General features: G+C 50.3%; 1 protein-coding gene across 5 annotated transcripts in view; it reads right to left on the reverse strand.

The window, feature by feature from the left end:
- Window positions 1-23,102, reverse strand: part of VAV2 (vav guanine nucleotide exchange factor 2) — a 120,593-nt gene that overhangs the window by 75,930 nt on the left and 21,561 nt on the right. For all 5 annotated transcript variants that reach the window (XM_032200268.1, XM_032200266.1, XM_032200267.1 and 2 more), the window contains exon 2: window positions 14,921-15,037. In XM_032200268.1, coding sequence (XP_032056159.1) covers window positions 14,921-15,037 — 117 coding nt within the window. The remainder of the gene's footprint in view (window positions 1-14,920; window positions 15,038-23,102) is intronic.

Below are 23,102 nucleotides of genomic sequence, written 5' to 3' on the forward strand. Positions count from 1 at the left end.
ACTTGAAAGGCATCTTCGGCTTATTGGCAGCGGTGAAATTAATAGAGAAATCATTAGAAAGCATAAGGCTAGGGCTGTGCAAAGCGCACGCCGCAGAAGATTATTTCCAAACAATAAAATTAATTGGTGTCATCAGCCACCAGCAGAAACACAGGGAGAGTTCGCATTAAAAAACATAGAGGATTATTGACAGCCTGTGCCTCCTCATACATAAAACATTTCATGGCATAATTTTATTTTGTTTTTTCCTACGTGAGGTGGTTTTCCCCCCTTGGAACAGCGGGTGAGAACCGAGGCAGGCAGCAAGAAGCATCGGGGGCGGCGATGCCACAGCAGCACCCCGGGCTGCTGCAAACCACCTGAAGACTTGGTGAGCTGGAGACCCTGATTTTCAGAGGGCAGAGCGCTCAGCACCTTTGGAAAGCCAAACCCCACAAAGACGGGACTGTTCAGACCCAAATTTATTGGTATCTTCTGTCCACCTGAGGCACAGGGACAGACACAGAGAGCAAATCCCGCAGCACTGGCACAGCCATCATCTGAGCAGAGCAGAGCAAACACTGAAGTGCTGGCGCTGCCACAGCGGTAAACAGAAAACTATTAATCCCAGGCCTCAAAAAGGCATGTATGAATTTGTTTTGTTTCCGAAGAAAAAGAGTAAATAGTAGCCTCGAGTCAGGATAATATTTATTCACACGCTTCACTTTGAAGTGCAGCCCCTGTTGACTTCACGTGGTATGCACTTGCTAAAGCTCTTTGAGAACAGAGCTTTGCAGTATCACAGCCATGAGCAAGGAAAGGAAAAAAAAGGAAACTTGAAACCCAGGTATTAACAACGCAAAAGAAGTCTTGGGAGCAGGGGAATTATCACCGTCCCTCCCAAATACAAGGGAGACTTTAACTGGGTTTATTACAATTATTCTACCTCCCCCAGATGGTGCAGACCTGTAGAGCAATTCTGTTCAGTTCATGGAACTGAATTTCATGGCAGGAAAAGCAAACTGATAAGCAGGGTTCAGTTAATCTCCACAATAAATCCCCATTAGCGTGGTTTTATTGCAGTGCCGTTTCTTCCTGGTATCAACTGGATGCACTTCCACACTGGTGTGGATACCCGGAGAGCTTCGGGCATGGAAACGGGTGGGAGCAGAGACAAAAATGGGTAGGAACAGGCTGGGGGTGGTGGCAATGCATCCACACACAGCTGGTGGCTCACCTCCCCCAGATGCTGCCCAAGAGGTGGCTGACGGCAGGTCCCTGAGGTGTCAGAGCCACAAGAGGCACCGCTGCCTCCAACGTGCTATGGGAACGTGAGCTCCTCTCCAAACCATTCCTGCCTTCTGAACTGTGGGCAGTTTCCTTTTTCACACAGATGCCCAACTCTTAGAAGTTTTGCCTCTTGTCACGGCACGCTATGGAGGTAAACCGTGTGCCTGGGGTGGGGGAAAAGTAATTTCAGTGCCCCATCTCCAAGGTGGCTCCCATTTCAACCTCTCCGCCAGATTTCTGGCTCCTTCATCAGGGCAGAGCTGCACGGCCGTGCCCTGCTCCTGTGCATTGCCCCCACGTCCACCACATCCCATCTCGAGCTGGACACGAGGCACAGACCAGCACGCCGAGCCCCAGCGCCTGCCCTCCACGTTGCAGGTCAGGCTTCGAGCCCCGTGGCATAAAAAACCCTTGAGCACTTTGCAAATACCTGGGTGCATAGCATGGAGCAGGAAAGCAAACAGCCCGGCTGCAGCACTGCCTTCTCCAAACAGCAAGGCTGCCAGGGGCTCTGCAAAGAGCTGCCGGCCAGATCCTTCCTTTCCCTTTCTCCCTAAGGCAAGAATTTATTTATTTATTTATTCCCAAAAAGACCAAGTGCACCACGGATAATCGTGGGTATCAACATCCTTCTTCCATTTCACCTGCTCCACTGCCCAGAATACAAACATACAGGGGAAAAAAGATCCGTATACGTATCTTGTATCTGTTATCTCTCTCTGCCAGTCCTCTGACCAGCTTTGCTGAACACGCAGGTAATCCAGAGAGCTGAATTACACCGGTTCCCCTAATGAGCACTGCCGGGTAAAATCTCCTACCTGCCCTTTCTTTTAGCAGGGTCACTCATATTTATAGCCGTGCTTCGTGTTTCCTTAAGTGCGCCCTTGTTGTGGCATTTGCTTGTTTATGTTTCAGAAGAAAACAAGGTAAAAAAAAAAAAAAAAAAATCGGGGGGGGGGGGATTTAATGCAGCTTGGAATAGAACTGAGCAAAACCACAAAAGTCTAAAGATCTGCTCGTCCTTCAGACAGCTCGCACTACCAGGAACTCACTACCGCTCATTTTAATCGATCGCTGCCTCTTTACAAACCTCTTTGTGGCGAGGCAGAGCTGGAGAAGTGTCTGGGAGGAGCAAAGGGCCTGACATGAGATGTGCTCCGGCCGTTTTACACGGCTCCAGGAGTCCTCGTGCAGCACCAGGTGCCAGCAGCAGCGGGAGGATGCTTCCGCTGCATGGCCCCCGACAGCCCTGGTGCAGCCACAACAGCCTTCACCTTCTCCATCAGTACCACCTGCAGCCCTCAGCACCACCTCCAGGGCTTCCAGCACTGCCCTTCCCCTGAATTTTGGAGGCCTATGCCATGGTGGCAGCACACCCAACCCGAGCATCCCCGGCCACCGACCATCCCTGCTGCATCCCCAGGTGTTTTCTCCTTAGCTTAGAGCAGGGCAGGTTTCCTCAGCCTTTCCTCTTGTGTTTCTAATCCTCCCCAATCAGGGTTAAAGCCAACCAGCATGATAATGCGGTGGAGGTTCATGTTCTGTTGCTCCTCTGAAGGATAACTGCTCCTCCGCGAGCCGTCAGCCAAGTCGAGGCACATTACGAGCAGTCAGGAGGTGTGCCAATGCTCCAGCAAGGGGCAATTACACCACTTTATGTGCCAGAAAATGGCTATAGCTGCTTGGAGAGGCTGCCCACAGCACCCAAGCAGGTCCTTTCAGAGGACCGTGGGGACCTGGCTGCCACCACACCTCCAGCAGGTCCCACGCAGGGATGTGCAGGGGCTGCCAGAGGGGCAGAGCTGCTGGGATGAGCTTGGGTTCCCCACCAGTTTAGCTGCTCAGACAAAACCAGTTGGGGTCCAGACAAATGCTTCTGCAGCCTGTAGCCTATCCTGCATGGAAAACTCCTGGCCAGCTTTGTAAAGATGCTAACAATAAAGATTTTATGGTAGCCAAAGACATGAGTGCTTAAGGCCAGCACCCTGCTCGGGGCAGCCCAGCTGCAGATCTTTTCCATGGGGGCCCCAGGGAGAAGAACGTCTCCAACCCATCCCTCCTCTCCTCCCCAGGACCTGCTGGCCCAGCTCCATGCTGCAAACACAGGGGCGAGGGAAACCCAGACAGAAGCAACCCGTAATTTTACAGCCCCAGTCTGCTGCATGGACCCACCGCAAGTGCTCAGGAATCAGGACATGGTCCAAGGCTGCCCGCTCCCTAACATTATAGAAAGAACCACCTCCTCGGCATTCTCCATAAAGCCTCAGTCCCAGGAACCTTGCAATTACTTGCTAACTGAGCTTTCGGTTTTATTTTTAAGTTTTTAGCCCCTCACAACTGCAGAAAAAAGCCCAAAGCATTATTCAAGTGCTCCCTGCTCACTTAAAAACCAAAAGTCCTTTAGAAATAATGGGGTTAAGAGCCTGCTGCACACCCCTACACCAAGCCAGGGCACAGGAGGTCCAAACAGAGCCAGCAAGCCCCTACTTCAAGGGACAGTTAAAGCAGAGGACACGGACAAAGTGCCACCCACAAATATCCCCACTCCATCCAGGGTTCAGAGCTCGACCTCCCCAAAATCCTCAGCCCCACACCCCCGTGTCACCAGCTGAGCTTCTGGGCCCGGAGCCACTCACCCGTAGCCACCCTGGCAAGGCTCTGGCCTCTCTCCGGGTGTCCCAGTTTACCCAGTAAATCCTTGCACTACCACACCGAGGCAGGGGTGTGCGCACAGCCAAAAAGCCATCCCCAGAAGTGACATTTTGCAGCCAGCCTGCTGGCGGAGAAGCAGGGCTGGGAAAACACCCCAAGAGGAGCTTCAACAGAAGTATTAACCCCTCATCATCCCCCCCAGTCCTCCCCAGTGAAGGCAATGGCCTGCGTGTCCTGGTTTGCCCAGGAAGGTCGGAGAGGGCCCGAGCCCAGCAGGCGCTGAGCAGCCAGCGCTAACGGCAAGGCTGCAGCACGGGGCCACTTCATCAATGCACAAATGGAATTTGCCAGGAGGCATTTTAAGAGTCAATTCTTCACACTCCAGTAATTAGAACAATGTTATGAAAAAAGGCAAGGGGGCAGGCGGGAGGCAGCACACACTGGGGTTTGGCCGGTGGAGGAAGCGGGCTGAGCAAACAGAGCGAAGCGAGGCCCCTGGGCAAGGGCCCTTCACATGGCTCCCCGCGGGCTGGAGTTAAGCCAGCCGTTTATCTACTTCCCAACTGCAGCTTTTTCTACGCCTGCATGTTTTTTAAAGCAAGTTTTGTACTTAGATCAAACGTGGGCTGCTGGTCCTGACCCAGCTTTCTTCTTTACCTCGAAAACACCACCACGGGCAATGGCTTTTCCCGACACATTCAGTTCAAGGTCCTACCACAGGATCGCCCAGTGACTGATAAATCTTTGTGCATGATCTACAACATCAGAAACATCTAACCCCAGTGACGGCTTGCTCTCAAAATCAGATTCCCTCAGAGAAGCTGTCACCTAAGGTCTCCAAAATCAGAAGAGTGGTTGCGTTAGCTGGAAATGCTGGATGGGAACTTAAAGCATCTCCCACACCGGGATCAACCATCCCAACTGAAAAATGAAACAAACCCGAACAAACCCACATGCTGGTGGATCTGCCTCTAACATCTGAGGATCTGGTGGGCTCCATTTGCTGCTGCTCCCCAGGGTCCCACATCATGCGCCCATACACGGAGCCCTCGCAGCCAACTTGGCCACGTTAGTTCCAGAAGCCAGAAGTTTTGTTTGTTTGTTTTAATTTGCTGTGCAAGTCTAGCATCTGAAAAGGCTGCTTTCGAGCAGGACTACTGTGTGGTGTTCAGTACACACCGCCGCTGTACAATGGTCATTCAGACTCACAGGGAAGTGGGACCCGGGCAGTTCAATTCCCATCTGCAACAAGCTGTGATCTCAGCTCTGCTGAGAGCACAGAGCTCCTTTTGATAAATCACCACGTACACAGACTACAGCACCATTTCAGCATGAGAGAAATATATTCAGTTTTTCCAATAATCTTTACAGTCCGCTGGCCTGGAAGGCCGGGTTTCTCTTCCCCACTGCAGAGCTGCACCCACCGGACTCAGGCACGCTTTGGGACCCAAGTCCTCTGCCTCACACCCTGCATCTCCAAGAACTTCTTGCACATCAGTGCTCCAGCACCGTCTTTGGTGACTTAGTCTTTGCATGCACCCAGAGGAGGCCGAAGAACCAGAGGAACACCCCCAGTGTCACACTTATGCTCAGGAGCCTCCTGGGATCCCCACCTCTGTACACCAGTAGCACCAACACTGAGGGGTCTGCTTACTGGGAGAGGGCTTTTCTCATTTTTTTTCCCCTTAAGACAACTCTGTTTTCTTTGTCAAAACACCTCTTTTAAGTCTGGTCTCTCTAGAGGTGTATTTTAAGTTAAATGCACAAAGCAAGACAAAGATAAGTACACCTTTATCTGCACGATATTCATTATTCTCTGTGGGACATTCATTGCATCCTCAAGGACCATACAATGCAAATATCTGTGTGACTGTCTCCCTGCCCATATGAGTAATTTACCTGTCTTCAACAAGATGCTCTTAAAGGCTGGGGACTGCACCAGGTCAAGGCCCACAGCTGCTGGGTCTCCATCGCTGCCCCCCTGCTACCACTTTGCAGGGCCTGGGCAAACCACTGCTTCTTGGGCCACATCTGCACCAACTCAGAACCCAGATACTGTACGAGTTCTCCTCACTGCTGAGCCTCTTTGTGGCTCCTTTTAAGCTAGACACATTCTCCAGAGCTGCCTGAAGTCAGGGAGATCCCAAAGGTGGCAAATACAGGAGATGGAGACGAGCTCTGCCACCCAGCAGAGACCGTAGAGAAGGTGCTGGACACCAGCAGCTGGCATCAGCAGTGAGGCACCAAGATGAAGCCTTGCCCTAGGATTAGGGAGGGAAGCACCACCCCCAAAGTCCCAGAAGAACATATACACTGCTGGCTCCGATCTGCCTTACTCCCAGCCCATTTGCATTTAGCTCCTTCCCCTGAACCACCTTTTTCAAAACTTCAGTAACAGGCTGTGAAATCCCCACCATCTGTTAGCCAGGGGAAAAGCTCCACCGCAGCTCAATCAGCCTCTCCCACACAAGCCTTATTCATTAGGAGGAATGACTGCAAACATTTACCAAGTCCGTGCTGGCTCAGAAATTCCTGAAGTTACTAACAACAGGCTTGGGATAGGGAACTTTGACAAACGCCCCTAAACAGAGCGTGCCCACATCGTTAGCTTTACCCAGGGTGCATTAAGGCTGCTTTCTTGCTACCGTGATTATGCTTTAATATGTAATTAGTAGGAAGAAAATGATGTTGAAGAGGAGAACGCCTCACTTACACACACGCCATTAAGACTGAGAGCATAAATGAGCGAGCTGCGGCATCGCCATCTGAGGCTCATTAACTCGATCTGCAAAGCATCGGGGGCTGGCAAGCGCTGCTGTCCGGCTGCAGGTACAGCAAAAAAACCGCACATCGACACTGGTGGCAGGCACCGTGCCTTCCCTCCTCTTCCTCGCCTAGCTCAAAGCCTGGCAAAGTCGGGGAGGGCTGGGAAATGCAGAGGCACTAGTCCCCAGGAGACACGCAGCAGGAAAATGATAGTTTGAAATGTCACACAGCCCACGCAGGTGGCTTTCACATGTCTCCGTGATCCTGGCTTCACCTGCGATGCTCAGGAAACTATTTAAAACCCATTCAAAGGGAATTCTTCCCTGCCAGCACTGCAGATCCAAGCCACCTGATGCCGTGTCAGTGCCCTGATGCACCCAGTGCAGCCCCTACAGGTCTGGGACAGCCCCATCACCAAGCTCTCCAGCCCGCCCAGCTCCACACACCCAGCCGGAGAGGGCAGGGGGATCACCCGGAGGAATCCTGAAAGTACAGGATTTGAAGGCAGTTTTGAAGAAATAACTCATTTCTGAAGGAAAGGGGGAAAAAAAAAAGTCTGGAAGCGCTCCAAGAACAAACAAGCAGCCCATTTTGAAAGAGTGGAACAAAACAGTCTGAGATGCCTTTTTTTTTTTTTTTTTTAAAATTCTCTCGAACAAGGCGGGGATGGAAAGGAGAAACCTCATCGCCAGCGAGCTGTGGCACGAGGGCAGCCCCCGTGCATGGAGCTGCTCCTGCCAGCAGCAGCACCCCCTAAGTCAGCCTCAAGAAAATGAAGCCTCTTGAATCGGGAGATGGCAGGAGACCTGGGTGTTAATAGCAAACCTCACCGAAACCATGCCCTGCTGAGGAGCCGAGGTTTCAACACGGTATTTTTCTGCCCCCACTTTGAGCAATGTTTATTTGTCATGAAACATTAACGTTTCACTTCGATATGTGACTGTCCGAATGCCAAGTGTGGATGCAGGAGGAGGCTGACCTGGCCAAATCTGGTCCCCCCCTCCCTGTGCACCCCAGCCCTGTCCCCTTCTGCCAGGATCAGCTGGGAAATGGGCACCAGGCACCCCGGCTCCATCCCAGCATGAGGGTGCCTGTTTTGGGGCACAATGCTTTGATATGCTAACTTGTACCCGCCCTCCTTTGCCCCAGGAGGAATCAGTTTGCTGCAGAAGCTTTTTTTCCTCCCCTTTTTCTTTAATCTGTTTCACAGGGAAGATGCCGAGCAGAATTACCCTGAGCACGGGGGTTTGTGAAGTTCGGTCATGGCAGTGCTTTCAGGCTGAGAGTTTCGCTTTTTGCACGTTCTGCTAAAACATGGCTACACCCACACGTTAATCTGTTTCAAGAAATGTTAATTATTCTTCATAACCGAAGCATTTGGCCTTGAGACAGTTTCATTATCAGACGCTGAAACTCAGAGGCTAGGAAATCTGGGGAAGATTTTAATGAAGAAACAGAAGATCCCTGGCTCGTTACAGAATAAAACCCTCCTTTTATTCCGAGACTGCTTTAAATGACATTACACGGGATGTATTTCCTTCCTTTCCCAAAGCACAAGCACGCTGAACGGTTGAGCTCAAGCGATGCCAGATGCACTAATGGAGCGCTGAAGGACTGACTCTGCCTGTTGACACCTTTCAGTTGTGATGACCATGGCCAAATCACTAAGTCACAAATGGCCAGTGATGTAATAAAGAAAAAAAATAAGTCCTGTGGGGTTCTAAAGCAGCCAGGCATTTTTCAAACAACAGACAAAAGCTGTAGAGTCACAGAAAAGAGACAGACTGCACCCCATCCCCTTTTTGGGGGCACAGACGGGTGAATGTTTTACTGCTCTCAGGTTTTTCAAAGAAACAAATATCCCCACCCCCCGATCTTCTCTAATATGAGGACAAGAAGAGCTCAGCCAAATCACAGAAGCGTAGGAAGATCAGTTTTGTACACGGTAAGAACACGTGTTTACCCACGTCCTGATCGATACCTCCGGCTCCCTGCACATTACAACACTTCGGCTGCAGTTTGAGGCCCAACAGCACAATCCTCCCATGCAGGCTATGGGAGTTAGGAAAGATCCTGCCCGTGCTTGTTTGATCTGAAACATAATACCCCTTAATGTGACCCCTTGGAAAAATACTGGGGAAAGCAGCCAAGAGGGGAGGAAAAAAAAAAAAAAAAAAAAGCAAAGCTTCCCAGAACGAACATTTCTGGCTCTTTCAGTTCCACGGAGGAGCTGTGCATCTATAAACAGTGCTGGTTTGGAAGCAGGAGAGGGAAGAAAAGGAGAAAGGAGAAGGAGAAAGCAGAGATAACCGGGCACCTCGCAGCTAAAAGCTCTGCTTTTTAATCAGCCTCTCCTCCAGCCCAGCCAGGGACAGGAGGGGACAGTGCAGGCACAGTTCAGTGCCCAGCTTCCCGGGCTGGTGACACCCAGGTGTTTCACACCAGGGGTTTGCTTTAGAGTACAGTGAGAGACCAACTGCTTTTACCAGCAGCTCGCTGCATGATTTGAGGCCCCGGTGCTGTCATTGGACCCTGAAGACCACAGAGTAAACCAGCGTGGTCCTTGAGGTGCAAACTGCAGCAGGCAGCTAGGAGATTTTTAATCCACTAGTTATCTCAGGGCAAACAGTAGACTAGGGGTAAATTTTCAGGACTGGGACCCTAAAAACATACATGGTGCATGGCAACACCCCCTGCATCTCCTACAGCAAACACCACGCCGTAACAGGCCGGTGCACGGTGCAGCAGAAAGCACCGCCTGCTGCACGCTTGGCTAGCCACAGAAATCTGCAATTCATTTGCCCCGTGCTTTAGAGAAGTTCAGCGTCAGGGTTTCCTGTGCTTGCTTTTAGCGTTCTGGCTGAAAACATCTGCGGGACGCTCCGCACCTGCTAACCCAGCCTGCCACCACCCCCTCAATGCATCCTGCAGCCAGGCGCCCCCCGACAGCATCACCCTGGGCACGGCTGGCCCCAAACTTGGGTGCCCTGACTGCAGGAAAAGCAACACCCGACCCCATAAACTTGCAAAAAAAAAAACAAACAAACAAAAAAAGGGAGCGGGGAAGAAAACCAAGCTATCCTCTTCCAGTCTGCTTTTGCCATTTGTAGAGTTCATGGTGATATCCAGTGCGATTCCAGCTACTTGGAACATGGGTGGCCAAATGTCGGCCAACGTAACCCCAGCTGAACAGCGTGCCAGCCTGCACGGCAGGGCCAAATGCCACCCACAGCTCCTGAAAGCAGCCAGGGATTTAATCAGTGATCGCAGGCGGGCTGAGGGCTGCAGCAGGCTGCCCTGCTTCTGCCAGGGCTGCTTCTCCCCCCACAGTGAGGACCTGCAGTACCCAAGGGGCTGGGCAAAAACCCATCAGCAGCATCCACGCCACATGTAAATTTTTAGCTTGTTGGTAAAGCTCGTTGGTCACTTCTGAGAAGCACAACAGCTTCAAAATAGAAAAATCAAACGTAATTAAAACAAAATGTTGTCCTGTTGGAGCTAAACAGAGCTTGGCTGCTCAGCACAGGCACATGAAGGAGGGTAGGGGCTGGAGGAGCAGCTGCGGCTCCTGCTTCTTTGGGACAATGTCACTATAAGCACCGGGCTGGCAAGGAGTTAAGTTCCTGGTTTCTTGAATGCATTCACACACACACATCTTCTTTGCAAGGCAGTTATTCTACTACTCCCTTGGGAATTAAAAAAAATACACACGCCCTTCTTCTGGAGAAGGCTCCTCACTTCCCTCCCCACCCGCTGCACACGCATCTTGTGAGTTATACGGCAATTAGAAGCAGTTTCGCCTCCGATAGGATCCCTTTTCTTGACACACGTCCAGCCACCACGTAGCAGCCGAGTAACTGGCACAGAGGGCCGCAACAAGGGTAAGGCTGTGCTGCTGCCCTTTCCCCTGAGGGATTTGCAAATAACCAGGACGGGAGGCGTGGGCAGCACGGCCAGCGGCAGCAGGGGACGGGGCACCCAGCTCAGCCACCCCCAGCTCTGCTCCCTAATGCTCCACGCAGCAGAAAGCACGACTTTCAGTTTGTTCTTGGCTACGAGAAGGCAGAAATAAAAAATAAAGTAATAAAAAAAATCCAGAATGGGAAAAGGAGAGCTGCTCCCACCGCCAGCGGGATAGCTGTGGGAGGGCAGGCGTTGAGCTCGTGTTGTTTGTTATGGCACCAAAACACAGCTGTTTATCTGAGAGCCTCGCAGTTTTCAACTACCTATATTATTTCACATAAATCTCCCCCTTCCCACCCCCCATTATGTGCTCAGGCTACGTTAAAAGTGCATGCCCAGTTTTAAAGCCCCCCTGTAAAACACTGCCGCGGGGGTATTAACATGTGCTGAAGTTGGAGGTGATGGAGGGAGGCAAACTCTCAGCAAAGAGTCTGAGCAGCACAAAACACCAACAGCCCTCAGCAGAAATGTCTCAAAATCCCTTAAATAATCCTGACAATGCTCTCCACACTCAAGTCAAGCAGAAATCTTGTTCCCCCGAGTGGCAGCAGGGCATTTTGGAGGCTTGGGGCCGAGTCCCCTCGCTGCTCACCCAGCACCTTATCCCAACAGCAGGGAGCTTCAAACATTTTGCAGGCTCTGAAAACAGGGCTGCTGGGGGCTGTAAGGCATAAGACCCGTGTCTTGAAAAAAAAAACCTTTTTTTCTGGCAGTCCAGGAACTTCAAAAGAAAAAGTCAGGACAATTAAACACACATCAGGAGAGCAGAGAGGAGTAGGAGGCTAATAAATGGCACGCTCCGCGGGTTTATGAATATTTGAACTATATTTCTCCAAAAAAACGTACATTACAGCAAGTTATTGAAAATGAGTAACTCCCTTTAATGAACCTTGCTACTATCATGCTGACTAATAGAGTGATAAAGAGTTTAATCCATATTTATGTGCATTTTATCTCGTTATAGTCAGTGCTAATAAATTAGCAAGTCCAATAAGAGTTGCATTTTATAACACCACTGCTATTAAATGTGCATGAAGCGCTGCACAACACCACGACGTACGTGAGCACTGCGTTTTTATTTAATTTTCTTTCTCTGTCAGGAGCCAGGCTGTAGTAGCAAAAGCTGGGCACAGCATCCCTGCAGCGCCCATTCCTGCGAGACCAGGCCCTCATTTCATGTCCCTAGTCCTGAAGTGGCTTTTGAGCCACTGTAAAGGAAAAAGATTTAAACAAAGCGTAAGGAAGTGGAGATCCAACTTGTAGAAAGCAGTGTTTTAAGGTGTCTAAAAGGGGCCCAGCTAGAAATGTAGCTGGTCAGCTTCTCAGGGCGCTTTTGGCACCCTCCGTCATGAAACGCAGCCTGTCCCTTGTCACGGCGGGATTGCTAAACAACTGGACGTTGGGAAAAAAACTGGCCGTGAGCAATTTAAACTGGCCTTTCAGCTCCCTGGGGTAACTGGGAAACACTGCAACCCAGATTACAAGAACCATGACGCATCTGCTTGGCAAAAGCCTGGCCTTGCCAATTACCCAACATCCCATGAAGGCACGGATGGGTCTGTTAGCTCCACAGGGACTGGGGCCAGAGAAGCCTGCGTGGACCACGATCCCGTTTCTCTAGCCGTTATCCCAATGACAGCAGGAAAGCAGCAACTTCCTGAGCTTAAACCTCAAGGAAACAGCAAAACCAGGGATGAAAATTGATGTCCCAACCCCACTGGCTGCCTCGGAGGAGCACCGTGGAGCCTTAAGCAGCTCTTCTCTGCTCACGTCCTGCCGTGGGAAACCAACAAAACCTGTAGAAAACCCTAATTTTCAGAATAACTGCCAGTCAAGGCAAGGCAGATCTGATTTTTCTTCCTCCTCTAAAGCAGCAGCATCTTCCTTCGGTCAGGTCAGGTCCCGTTACGTACAGGCTGGCACCACACAAACGCGATCTGCTGCCTTTCTGCCTGGTAATTACACTTCAGCAAACCCAAGTGCTGTTGGTAATTGCTGTCTAACTGCCTCGCTGGTTTGGAGGAGAGAAATAGCTACTTTAATAGTGCCCAGAAAGGAACCACCCAGCACCACTCCACCGAGGTTCCTGTGTAATTAAATGGTCAGCTATGGCTGCGTGCTGCTCAGAAAGCCTCTGACACGGCGTAAGTGTCTAGTAGCCAAAAAGTGCTATTGATCTAAATAATGAACAGCTTCAGGAAGCATTTTTTGTGTGTGAAGTCTGCGTTTGGCCAGTTGGAGCATGAATTAAAAGGCTCCTTTCGCTCTCAGGGCTGCAGGACTGTGACTCAAACGGAAAGGCGCTCAGGTCAGCAGCAGATTTTTCCCTGTTTATTTGCTTTGCCACTGTTGAAAACAGATCTGAGGATAAAGGGGGAATGAAAGGTGGCAGAGACAATGGGGACGTTTTGAAAGACTTCCAGAGGGATTTAGGGCGGTGCAGAGCTGAACAGCTGATATCCCCACCAAATTCATAAAAAGCACATCAGGAAGAGATCAGCGAGGTTTTCGTGTACAGAATCCGTGCCTCACAAACCATGTAAGGCTGTTTGAAGACGGCAATGCGCATGAAAATAAGCAAGACCCGGGCAATAAAGCATACTAGGATTTCTCAAAAGTTTGTGATAAGTTTCCTCCCAAAATCTCTTAAAACACCCAGCTGCCACGGGTTAAGAGCAAACTGCAAATCGCCTCCTTCCCAAGTCAGAGCCCAAAGGCCTGCGCAGCTCTGAATGACCTCCAAAAAGTAAACAGGAGGAGTCGGGAATGGCTGCTCCCTAACCAGAACACAAAGGAAACCAAACTGCGCTCGGCTGACATGTTCCAGAAGTGTTTAGCACCAGGCTCGATTAGCAGGCTTCTGTGGCAATTTGAAACAGCACAAAGCAAGAGAGAACGTGACGATAACGCAGCGTTTTAATTAGCAGCGGTTCTTTCCCCAGCCCAAAAGGTTCCCTCTGTGCATTCATATTCCCAGAACAACAAAAGCCTTCTTGTATTTCATAAATCAAAAAAAAAAAAAAAAAACTCATAAAACATGCCCCTGCAATTGCACATTCCAGATAATGGTCCAGAAATAAATTAGGCAATAAATATCAAATAATATATCCCCATCAGCAGTGAAACTCGACTCGTTGGATAATCAGAGGAGAAGATGCCTTCAAGCAGCTCGTGCCTGGTAGCTCAAAAGCAGGTAAAACAATAGAGAGCTTTAATAAATCTTTTAACACTGCTTCCACCGAAGAACATAGTGATTGTCCTGTGTAATAGCCTCCCTGAGCCCAGTATCCATCAGAGTAACAGCGCAGCCCTGATGCTGCACACATCAAAAGCGAGGATATCAGGATGACAGCCTCTTGTCAAAATCGTGTAGGATTTTCCTCCCCTGCAGCTGGGTCTCGTTGAGCGTGCGGTGCCACCCATCAATTACAGCAAAACAAAAACGTCTTCGCTCGCTCCTCTCGTCTAGGTGACACGCAGCACAAACACTGCCAGCATCCCGGAGCTGCTGGCAGGAGAAACCTCCACATGCATTTTTCAGAAGCACTTCAGGGGACTAATCTGGCCTTGGCCTGAAACTTTCTGACCGCCAGGGAAACTCAGTGGCCCCATTATGAACCCAACAGCGATTTTGGTAAAGATGTTTTGCTCACAGCCGTGGCAGCAGCTGGGGGAGGACGGTGCAAGGTTTGCACCCACACCTGGGCAAAACCAGAAGCGTTTGTGGACAAGGGGCCCTTGCCACAGTGCTGGTACAGAGCTGGGTTCAGGCTCGTAACAGCTTGTAACACCAGGGAAACGTGCTGCTGGGGAGGCAGTGTTCAGTGCCAAACTGGTGTGTGCGTGGCAGGGATGAGGCAGGAGATGGTGCAGCTCCCCCAGCTCTACAGCTGGGCATAGGACCTCAAATCCTGACCCCAGACCCTTGGCTAAAGCCTCTCCCAGCAGCTCCTCTGAACACGCATATAAGGATAATTCCCCCAAAATAGACACTTCCCATGTACTTGACAGACTGACCATGGAGGCTCTGCAATCTAAAACATCAAGTCTTCAAGCTTTCTCTCCCTTCATTAATTAAATACACAACACAATCAACATCTAGATATGCATGCTACCATAAGCACCGGGGAAGAGGTGCCCAATTCATGGGTTAAGGGTGCAGAAGTTGCTCAGAAAAACACAAAACCTTCATATTTGAGCTACAGCACAAGGCCAGAGAACAGCCCAGGGCCCACAACACCAGAACCAGGACCATCGCTTCCCCTCTTACCTTTCCAAAATCCCGAACATCAAAGAGGTCAAAGGGATCAAACAGATCACTGTTTCTTAACCCGAATTTGTCATGGCACACTTTTAGGAAGGTTCGGATGTTCTTCAAGCAGAGGAACTAGGAGAAACAAAAGAAAGGGAGAGAAAACATAAGCAAGGCACAAATTTTAGCTGAGATTTCTTGAGTTAAATCCACGTGAGACAAGTTACAGGAACTCAGAAACTTGCACTGAAAAACGATGCATTGGTTTATTTGTTGTTCCTGAAGATGTCGGCCTCCTGGTGCCCTGTTAGGACTTCTGTGTTCTCAGCTGCACACCAGAAACAAACGCCCTTTTGAAAAACAAGTTTCACAGTTCAAACATAAGGTAACGTTGCAGAAAGGCTGGAAAGCTGAAGCCAGGACGTTTCTCTTTCAAGCCTCGAGCCAAATATAAATTACAGCTGATGTTCTACAGAAGCCCAGTGTTGTACTTTTAACCATATCCAACACGATCCCACTGGCTCCCTGCAGAAGCTGCACACATCGCACTGCTCTTTGTAGCTGTTGCTGTACAACACACACGTGCACGCACACACACATCCCAGACAAACAAGACAAAAGATCGAGACGTTGAGAACTGTAGCTTGTCGCTTTGGGGGCTGAAGAAACAACTTATTCAAGTCATGTTTTATCCCCTGTCCTTGTGCCTCCGTACTGTAGGCACCAGGAACACCAGCAGCGCTGCTCCTGGCCCTGCCCTGAGCCCGTGCCCAAAACCAGGGCAGTCACTGGGCTGCTTCCACCAAGCTTTGCAAGTCTTCAGGTTTAGAAGCAGCAGACCCATGTCTCTAGGACCACCCTCAGTTACTCAGACAGCTAAACCAACAAGGCAATGTGCCGCTTGTTTGTGCCCGCCAAGATCCCATCTCTGACAAAAGCACTAACTGGCTGGGGTTTTGCGAAAACTGGGGGTTTTGAAGCCTATGGACTGAAGTATTGCTCCAACAGCGATGCCTGGCAGCACAGGGACTGGAATGAGAAGCATAAAAATCTGCTTCGCTCGTGTGGCTGCATCACCTGTGTCCTTCATCAAGATTGACCGACTGTGCTGAGCAAGCCATTAATTCCACTTCTTTCTGCTTCCTCAAGCTATTCCACAAAATCTCTTCAATTTATTGCTGCATTTTTATACCATTCTTCTTTTTCAGCAAATTCCTCACAAGCACGTACAACTCGAAAGCTTTTTATATAAAATCAGCCCATCAGGAGTGAGTCAGCCCCAAGTGAAAACCAGGCAGGGGCTGTGAGCTGTGTTTGGAGGAGTTTGCCTGTGCTCCTCAACCAGCATCAACCAACACCATGCAAAAGCAAACTTCAGCCATCAAAGAAAAATAAAAGAGCTTATTTTTAATTACAAGATTCTAACATAACCTTTGGGGCCATCACATCTCCATAAACATAATTGCAATGCAGCTTGTTGGCACTGCTGCATTTGGGATTAAATTTAAGGTCGGTGGTGATGGATTAGCAAAACCATCTCGTTAACAACAGGAGGATTTACCTACACAAAGGCAGAAATAACCTTTTACCCTTCTTCCCCACTCCAGCCCCATCCACGTGAAGCCACCAAGCGAGAGCCAGGCTCCCCAGCACGCAGCCATCACATCGGCGCTCTCATTAGACGAGCAAGTGCCGGAGGCAGAAACTGAAAACAGTTCTGTTTTTCTAGGGCATTCCTCTATCTCACATAAACACTGCAGTAAATATAATCTGTCTAGACTGTGAGTTTTTTTGGAATTGCTTTACAACCTCTCTCGCTGATGCAGATTATTTCATAACTTTGTCTGCCGGGTCTCCACAAGGCTTTGCATCCTGTGCAGGGCAGTTGCCTGCAGCAGGGCTGCGTTTTCTGTTGCATTGCGGTCTCACTGAATTCAAATTTCTGGCACGTGTTTATCTTAAGTCCTTTTAAGCCCCCAGTTTTGAAAGCTAATGACACAGGTTATAGCCACCATTACACACAGCAAGAGGCACCCTTCCTCCACAGAGCATCCCCTGCCTCCCAGTGCTTGAGGGCTCAGGCGAAATCGACTTTTCCAGCCCTGATGTTCAGCAAAGCGAAAGATGCCCCTTGTGTGAAAAACACAAGAACCTGAGCCCTCCGCACCATGCATTTTGGGTTCAAAACCCTGAAAAGCTTCAGTTTCACACTACTTTCTGAGACATCTCCGAGAGCTCGCACATCCGAGTGGATGAAATGCCTCGTCCTGACAGCGAGCACCAGCACTGCCACAGGGCTGGGTCGGACACAGCTCCCCCCATCTCGGCTTGGCCTCGGCGAGGAAGGACAGCACCAGATATTCCGCTCAGCATCAGCTGTATCCAACTGTCTTCATTCATCCAATTAAAATCTGGAAGGCATCAGGCCACCAGCTGCTAAATTAGCAGAAGCTGCCCCACAGCAGTGCTGCTGCCCTTCCTGCAGTTCCAGGTGATGACTACAAAAAATGACTACAAAAATGATGACTACATCAACAAAGAATCCCATAATCTGTTTAAAGAGATGCTGAAAAGGCCCAGTGTAAAGCACAAAATGGGCAGGCATCGCGGTCCTGCTCCGGCACCAGGGATGGGACAGCAGAGCAAGGCCACCGTGCTGGCCCACAGGCACTGCCACCACTTGGGGTGACAACTGCAGCTAAATGTGGAGGCACAGTTCCCTCCTGCACTATTTCTGTCTCACCGATCCACAAAGTACCTTCTTCGTGCTTCTGCTCACAAGCATTTTGAGGCTGTGCTGGAGGATTATGAGTTATCGGCTCGGTAATATTATTCAAGGGCCCCATGTTAAAGTTAGCTACAATTGAATGTGAGCTGTGCCGAGGCCATTTTATTTACCAGTCAATCACAACTTAGGACTAGTAAACAATCCACAGGAGAAAGAGAAATCAATGTTCTCCATGGGGCTCATTCACCACCTGCCAGGCCCCAAATCAATGGTGTCATTTATATGGCTTCGAGCAAGACGAGACTTGAAGCGGGGTCCTGGGGTCTCCTGGTGCAGGGGCCAGCAGGTACATGCCCTGAGCCTGGCTGTCACCCTCCTCTGCACTCAGAATGGGCTCAGCCCCCTCAAGCCACCACTTTTTGGGGGAAAACACCACCAGCAACCAGGATGGTCAGTCCTGGAACCAGACTCCAGAGCCCACAGCATCTTCTGCTGCTGCTGCCAACGGCGCCCTTCGTACCTCTGCCCAGGCTGCAAAGGCAACCACCTCCATCCAGGGTGCTCTGGACAGGGGAGCTCTTAAAGCCGGAATGAAAAGGCAATAGGGGCAAGGATGGAGCTGAGCAGGACACATCTGGTGAAACTAAGTATCTTGAACAGATCCTGAGGGTTGTAACGAGCCATGGCTACGTAGAAGGCAGCCTCTACAGCCCAGCTCCTGCCCCCCCTGAGCTACCCTGGCAGCAGAAGGGCCCCAGCACCTGCATACACACAGTTTCAGAACAACTTTGCTTATTTTTAACCCCTCCCACAGCACAGTAAGGTGAACAAACTGCTGCCAGCCCCAGCCCGTGCTGCCTCAGCCCTGCAGAAACCCTCTGTGCAAAGCGGGGCAGCAGGAGCCCCATCATCCCGGCACAATCACAGCAGCCCTGAACCTGGGGAGCTTCTGGGATTTGCTTCTTTTTTTTTTTTTTCCCTAAAAAAAGCTTTTATTATATTGTTTATTATTTTATTGAATTTAATTAGTTCAGAGACCTTGGGTGAGGTGTTGGTTGGTGACTCAGTGCCCTGCTCCTCCATGCACCCCCCTCCAGTCACCATTGCTGCAGTCCCAGGCACAGGGCACCCAGCAGCACCTGTGTGAATCAGACAGCAGCAGCTTCCTGGGTCAATTCTTTAGAAAAAGCTCCGGCGGCTCAAGCATGCCTGGTTTAGGCTGGAAACCATCCCCCAGCCTCGGCTCGGACAGAGAGAGCAAACAGCAGAGATAATCACATGCTTCCCAGGCCGGAAAGCCACATGCATTTCTGGCTCCCACTGGAGCCTGCTTTGTTAACAGGACACAGGGAGCCTGTGAAGGCAGCTGCATTCGCCCAACAACCAAATTGCCCGAGGTGAGGTTTGGAGGATGCTCACATGAACATCACAGCAGCCTCCAGTCCCTGCATTTGGGACAAAGCACTCCCAGCTGGGGGCTGGTGCGAGGTTTGGGGTCTCCAGGGGAAACTGGATGATGAAGCAGGATATAGGGAGAGGAAGGAAGTGGGGCAGGTGGTTTATCCAGCAGGGCAGGATCATGCAAAAGCTCGCAGCCTTTAAGAGCCACCCTCTTAGGGAGGCAGGGACAGCAGGGGGCTGGATTAGCTCTTCGGGGAGGACCGGAGCCACACGCCATAGTTCTAGGTGACTGGGCACGAAGCCACACTGTTGAACCTCGTCCAAAGCCGTGGGCTTTAAATGGACCCTGCAGCATGCAAGGAATGCTGCAGCCTTACCGTTTTAGATAACCCACGGACGAATGACGAAAGTAACTTTCTTTAGTGCTTCCTGCCCGTGATGTAAGATTTCCTCTTATCTGGCTGCCAACACGACTCACATGCACCAGGCAAAAAGTGAGCCCCCGGCGGGGAGCTGTGAGCATCTGCTTGTCACAGCCTTCCCGAACGGGGAAGGGAAGGTCCCTCATTGAGAAAATATGGGATTTGCAATGATCGGTGGTGAAATGGGTGTGCTCTGGTGTAAATCTCTTAAGATATATATATATCCATAGGATATCTGAGTCATGCTGGGTTCCCCCTGCACTACTCCAACACTGCAGAGGGGCACCACAAGTGGCACGAGCCCAGATAAGCAGCATGCAGGAGAGCGAACAAGCAGACCTGCAGCTGACACAAAGCAGAGCTCCTCGAGCTCCCTTTGCTTGCTTCAAAGTTAAGAGGCAGTGAGAAAGTCTGCGAGCATCCGAGTAGCCATCAGGAACCACAGGGCTGGAGCTAATGGAGCTCTGCATTTCAAATTGCACATTAAACCACGACCTTTACCTGCTCATCTCTCCAAATGGCTCTGCCGGAGCTAGCTCCACTCCCCATCAAGGCACTGCCGGAGAATTTCAGGAGCAGTAATTAAAGTCAAAGGCGATCGAAGCTCGTGCCACCCTCCAGCAGCAGCCCCAGACCTTCTGCAGCTTTCGGACTTCTCCCACTTCGGGCCATTGCCTCCAGCAGAAAGCAGCCGCCACGGAAATGATTCAAAACATCTCGCTGCAGAAAACCTCCCTTCCCATTTACATTTGGATTCAAGTCACAACTCATCAATTACTTTAGATGGACAGATTAAATTTCGGGTTGTTGGACAGGAAATTTATCTACTGAGAAGTGGAGAATGAAATTATTTCTCCAACAATTTAGTGCTATTATTTCTCCCCATTTCAAAGGCATTCCTGCTGTAGAGCCTCACGGGCTGGGCAAACTCCACTTAGCAAGGCTGATTAATGAGCCCAAAACACTGATGAGCACTGACCTCACCGCAGCTTCTCCTCGCATCCACCCACAAGCCCTGATTAGCCCTAGGAGGACACCTGAGGGAGAGCAATCATTTATTTGAGCAACCACCACCAGCTCCTCACTACTGAAAGAAGGAGGGGAGCAAACCCAGAGCTACAGCAAGCCAAGGCACCTCTCAGCAAGGAGCATCAGCTCTTAAGATGTCACTATCATCATTTTGGGGTCTGATTTTCCAAGGACAACATTAAATCATCAGCAGCATCTACTGCATGCAGCAGGGTCCCAGCACTGAGTGACCAAGCGGCATCGCAGCATCTGATGGCAAAGCCACCACCAGCCCCATTGCCTCCCTTGCTCCTGTGCTCAGGTAAAGCAGGCGAAGAGTTCCCAGTTAGCTTCTGACTGGAAGCCAGAATATGCATAAAATTATAAAATCAATATAAAAGACAAAAAACAACAAACAGTGGGAGGTCCCGGAGTAACCTATTAAATCCTCTGAACTCACAAACCTCAGCTGTAGACACAGGAACGGCTTTCAGCGCTGCTTGAGTCAGCAAAAATATTAGCCAGAGCCCTGGATTTGGTACAAAACATCAATTACTGAAACAAGGAGAGGGCTCGAGGCAAACACCTCCGAGGTGACCAATGTGGAGAGGACGTGGGAAGAGCGAGAGACACAGCACGGGGCCAAACGATTAAATCCAAGTTACCCAGAGATGCAGAGGAAACAGGGACATGCTGAAGCATACAGAGAAGATACAGAGAGGTACAAATATACCCAGGGCTGCAGCGGTGTCCCCCCGGGTTGCTGTCACCCCGCCAAGGAGCCCTGTGGGTGCATCCTATGGAAATTTTGCTGACCCCAAACCCAAGGGCTGCCACAGTCCAGGACAGCAGACTCATTTCCTCCACTACACATGCTCCTTCAGAGGAAAAAAAATAAAAAGTAATTTAAAAAATATCAGAAACATGAATAAAAAAATCCCATCAGGCATGCTGCTGAGTCCAAGATGATAATGCAATGCTGGAGGAGGGGATGGCGTAACGTCCCCTGCTTTGGAGCAGGGAAAAAGTCACAGAAATCCCTGATCCTTGCGTCCTCAGGGGGAAAGTTTTGACAGCATCAATGCTTTTCCTATGCTTATTGACAGGCTGAGCTGTTCCCAGCAGGTTTGTTTAAAAGTATGTGGGGGAGCTGCCGGGGCCATCCTGCCACGGCGGGGTCAGAGCGAAGCGCAGAGGCTCTAAATGAGCGGAAGGAAGCTGCAACTTCCCAGCGAAAACGGCCGCACTGCAGCTGAGGACAGTACTTCCCCCCTTTGTGAAGCCCTTCCAGGTCTGCAGACGTAGGGATCTGCTGGAAAATGAGCAGTCGCTTGGGTAAGGGAAGGGATTTAGTTGCAACACCTGGAGCATTTCTATCAGGGACACTTAAAGGGTCTGAACTTCTCTGCCTCCTGCCCAGCCACCCAAAATCCCAACAAGTTCAGCACGGGTGCAAACCCCAACCACAGCTTTGAGGTTTAGGAAACCAAAATCTTTGCCACTGAGGTTTTAGAAAACCCTCATCAGATTCCCTGCACTGCATCTGGCAGCCGATTAGACTTCAGAGATCGATGTTTTAGGATGTCTCTACAGAAGAAATCTTCAAATTCCCAGGAATAACACAAGCTTCTTGCAAAATCAGCTGGGTCCTACCCTCCCTGAAGGCCCCAGCCGCTCCTGAGGGAGGGAATTTCGAGCTTCTTTGTACGAAGGACAACACTGCTTTGAGCAACGTTCCTCCTTGCTGCTAGGAAGCCAGGAAAGAGGAAGCCCTGTTTGCTGAATAAAGAGAATTCACATCCCGAACCACCCTGGAAAACCCTGGGCTGAAAGCTGCCCTTGTGTTACTCCCAAATGAGCATCTCTGGTGTGAAAATCCCTCTCTCCTGCTCTGGTGCAGGACCTGCCTAGGCAGTGACGATGTGCCATATCTATTTTATATGTGCCAAACTTCACGGACCAGAAGTTTGAGGAGCCAAAATGCAATGGCACAACAACCAGAAACAGGACACCTGCGCCTGCCCTGCCAGACACCCTCCCCATAGCCATATACATCAAGACTGAGAACAAAAAAGCAGCAAAGCAGTTTCTGAGGCTCTTCAGCACCAGGATCACAGGCAAATGCAGAGAGGCCTCTTTTAGACCTTCCCACAGCTTAGACCAGCTTGGGGCTGTCTCCAAGGCACAGTTACCAGCAGGCTGCCAAATCCTGGCTTGGACCGAGCGAGACACAAGGTCTGAGACCTCATGAGCTTGGAGGGATTGCTCAACCTGCCTGTGTCTGGCACCTCCAGCAGAGAGCCCCCTCCTGCGCTCATTAAACCCGGCTCGTTTCTCCTCCAGCTGAAGACATGCAGCTCCACCAAGGGAGTTTGGTTCAAGAAAAAGAAAAAACAGGAATTGCCTCGGCTTTTGCTGTTGACACAAAGCCCTAAACTCGCGTTCGTCTCGCTGGGGCTCACACTTCATCAGGCATAAAGCGTGGCCATAGGTAGAAAAAAGCACAACATAGAGAGATGAGATATGTAAGGAAGAAATTATGGCTACAGCCAAATCGAGAAATCGGATACCTTCCCATGCACCGAGTCTGCAGCAAAGAAAATTCCAAACATTTTGGCCAACCCTGAGCATTAAGACAGGA

The sequence above is a fragment of the Aythya fuligula genome, chromosome 19 (assembly GCF_009819795.1).
Source record: "Aythya fuligula isolate bAytFul2 chromosome 19, bAytFul2.pri, whole genome shotgun sequence".
In the NCBI taxonomy this organism is placed as follows: Eukaryota; Metazoa; Chordata; class Aves; order Anseriformes; family Anatidae; genus Aythya; species Aythya fuligula.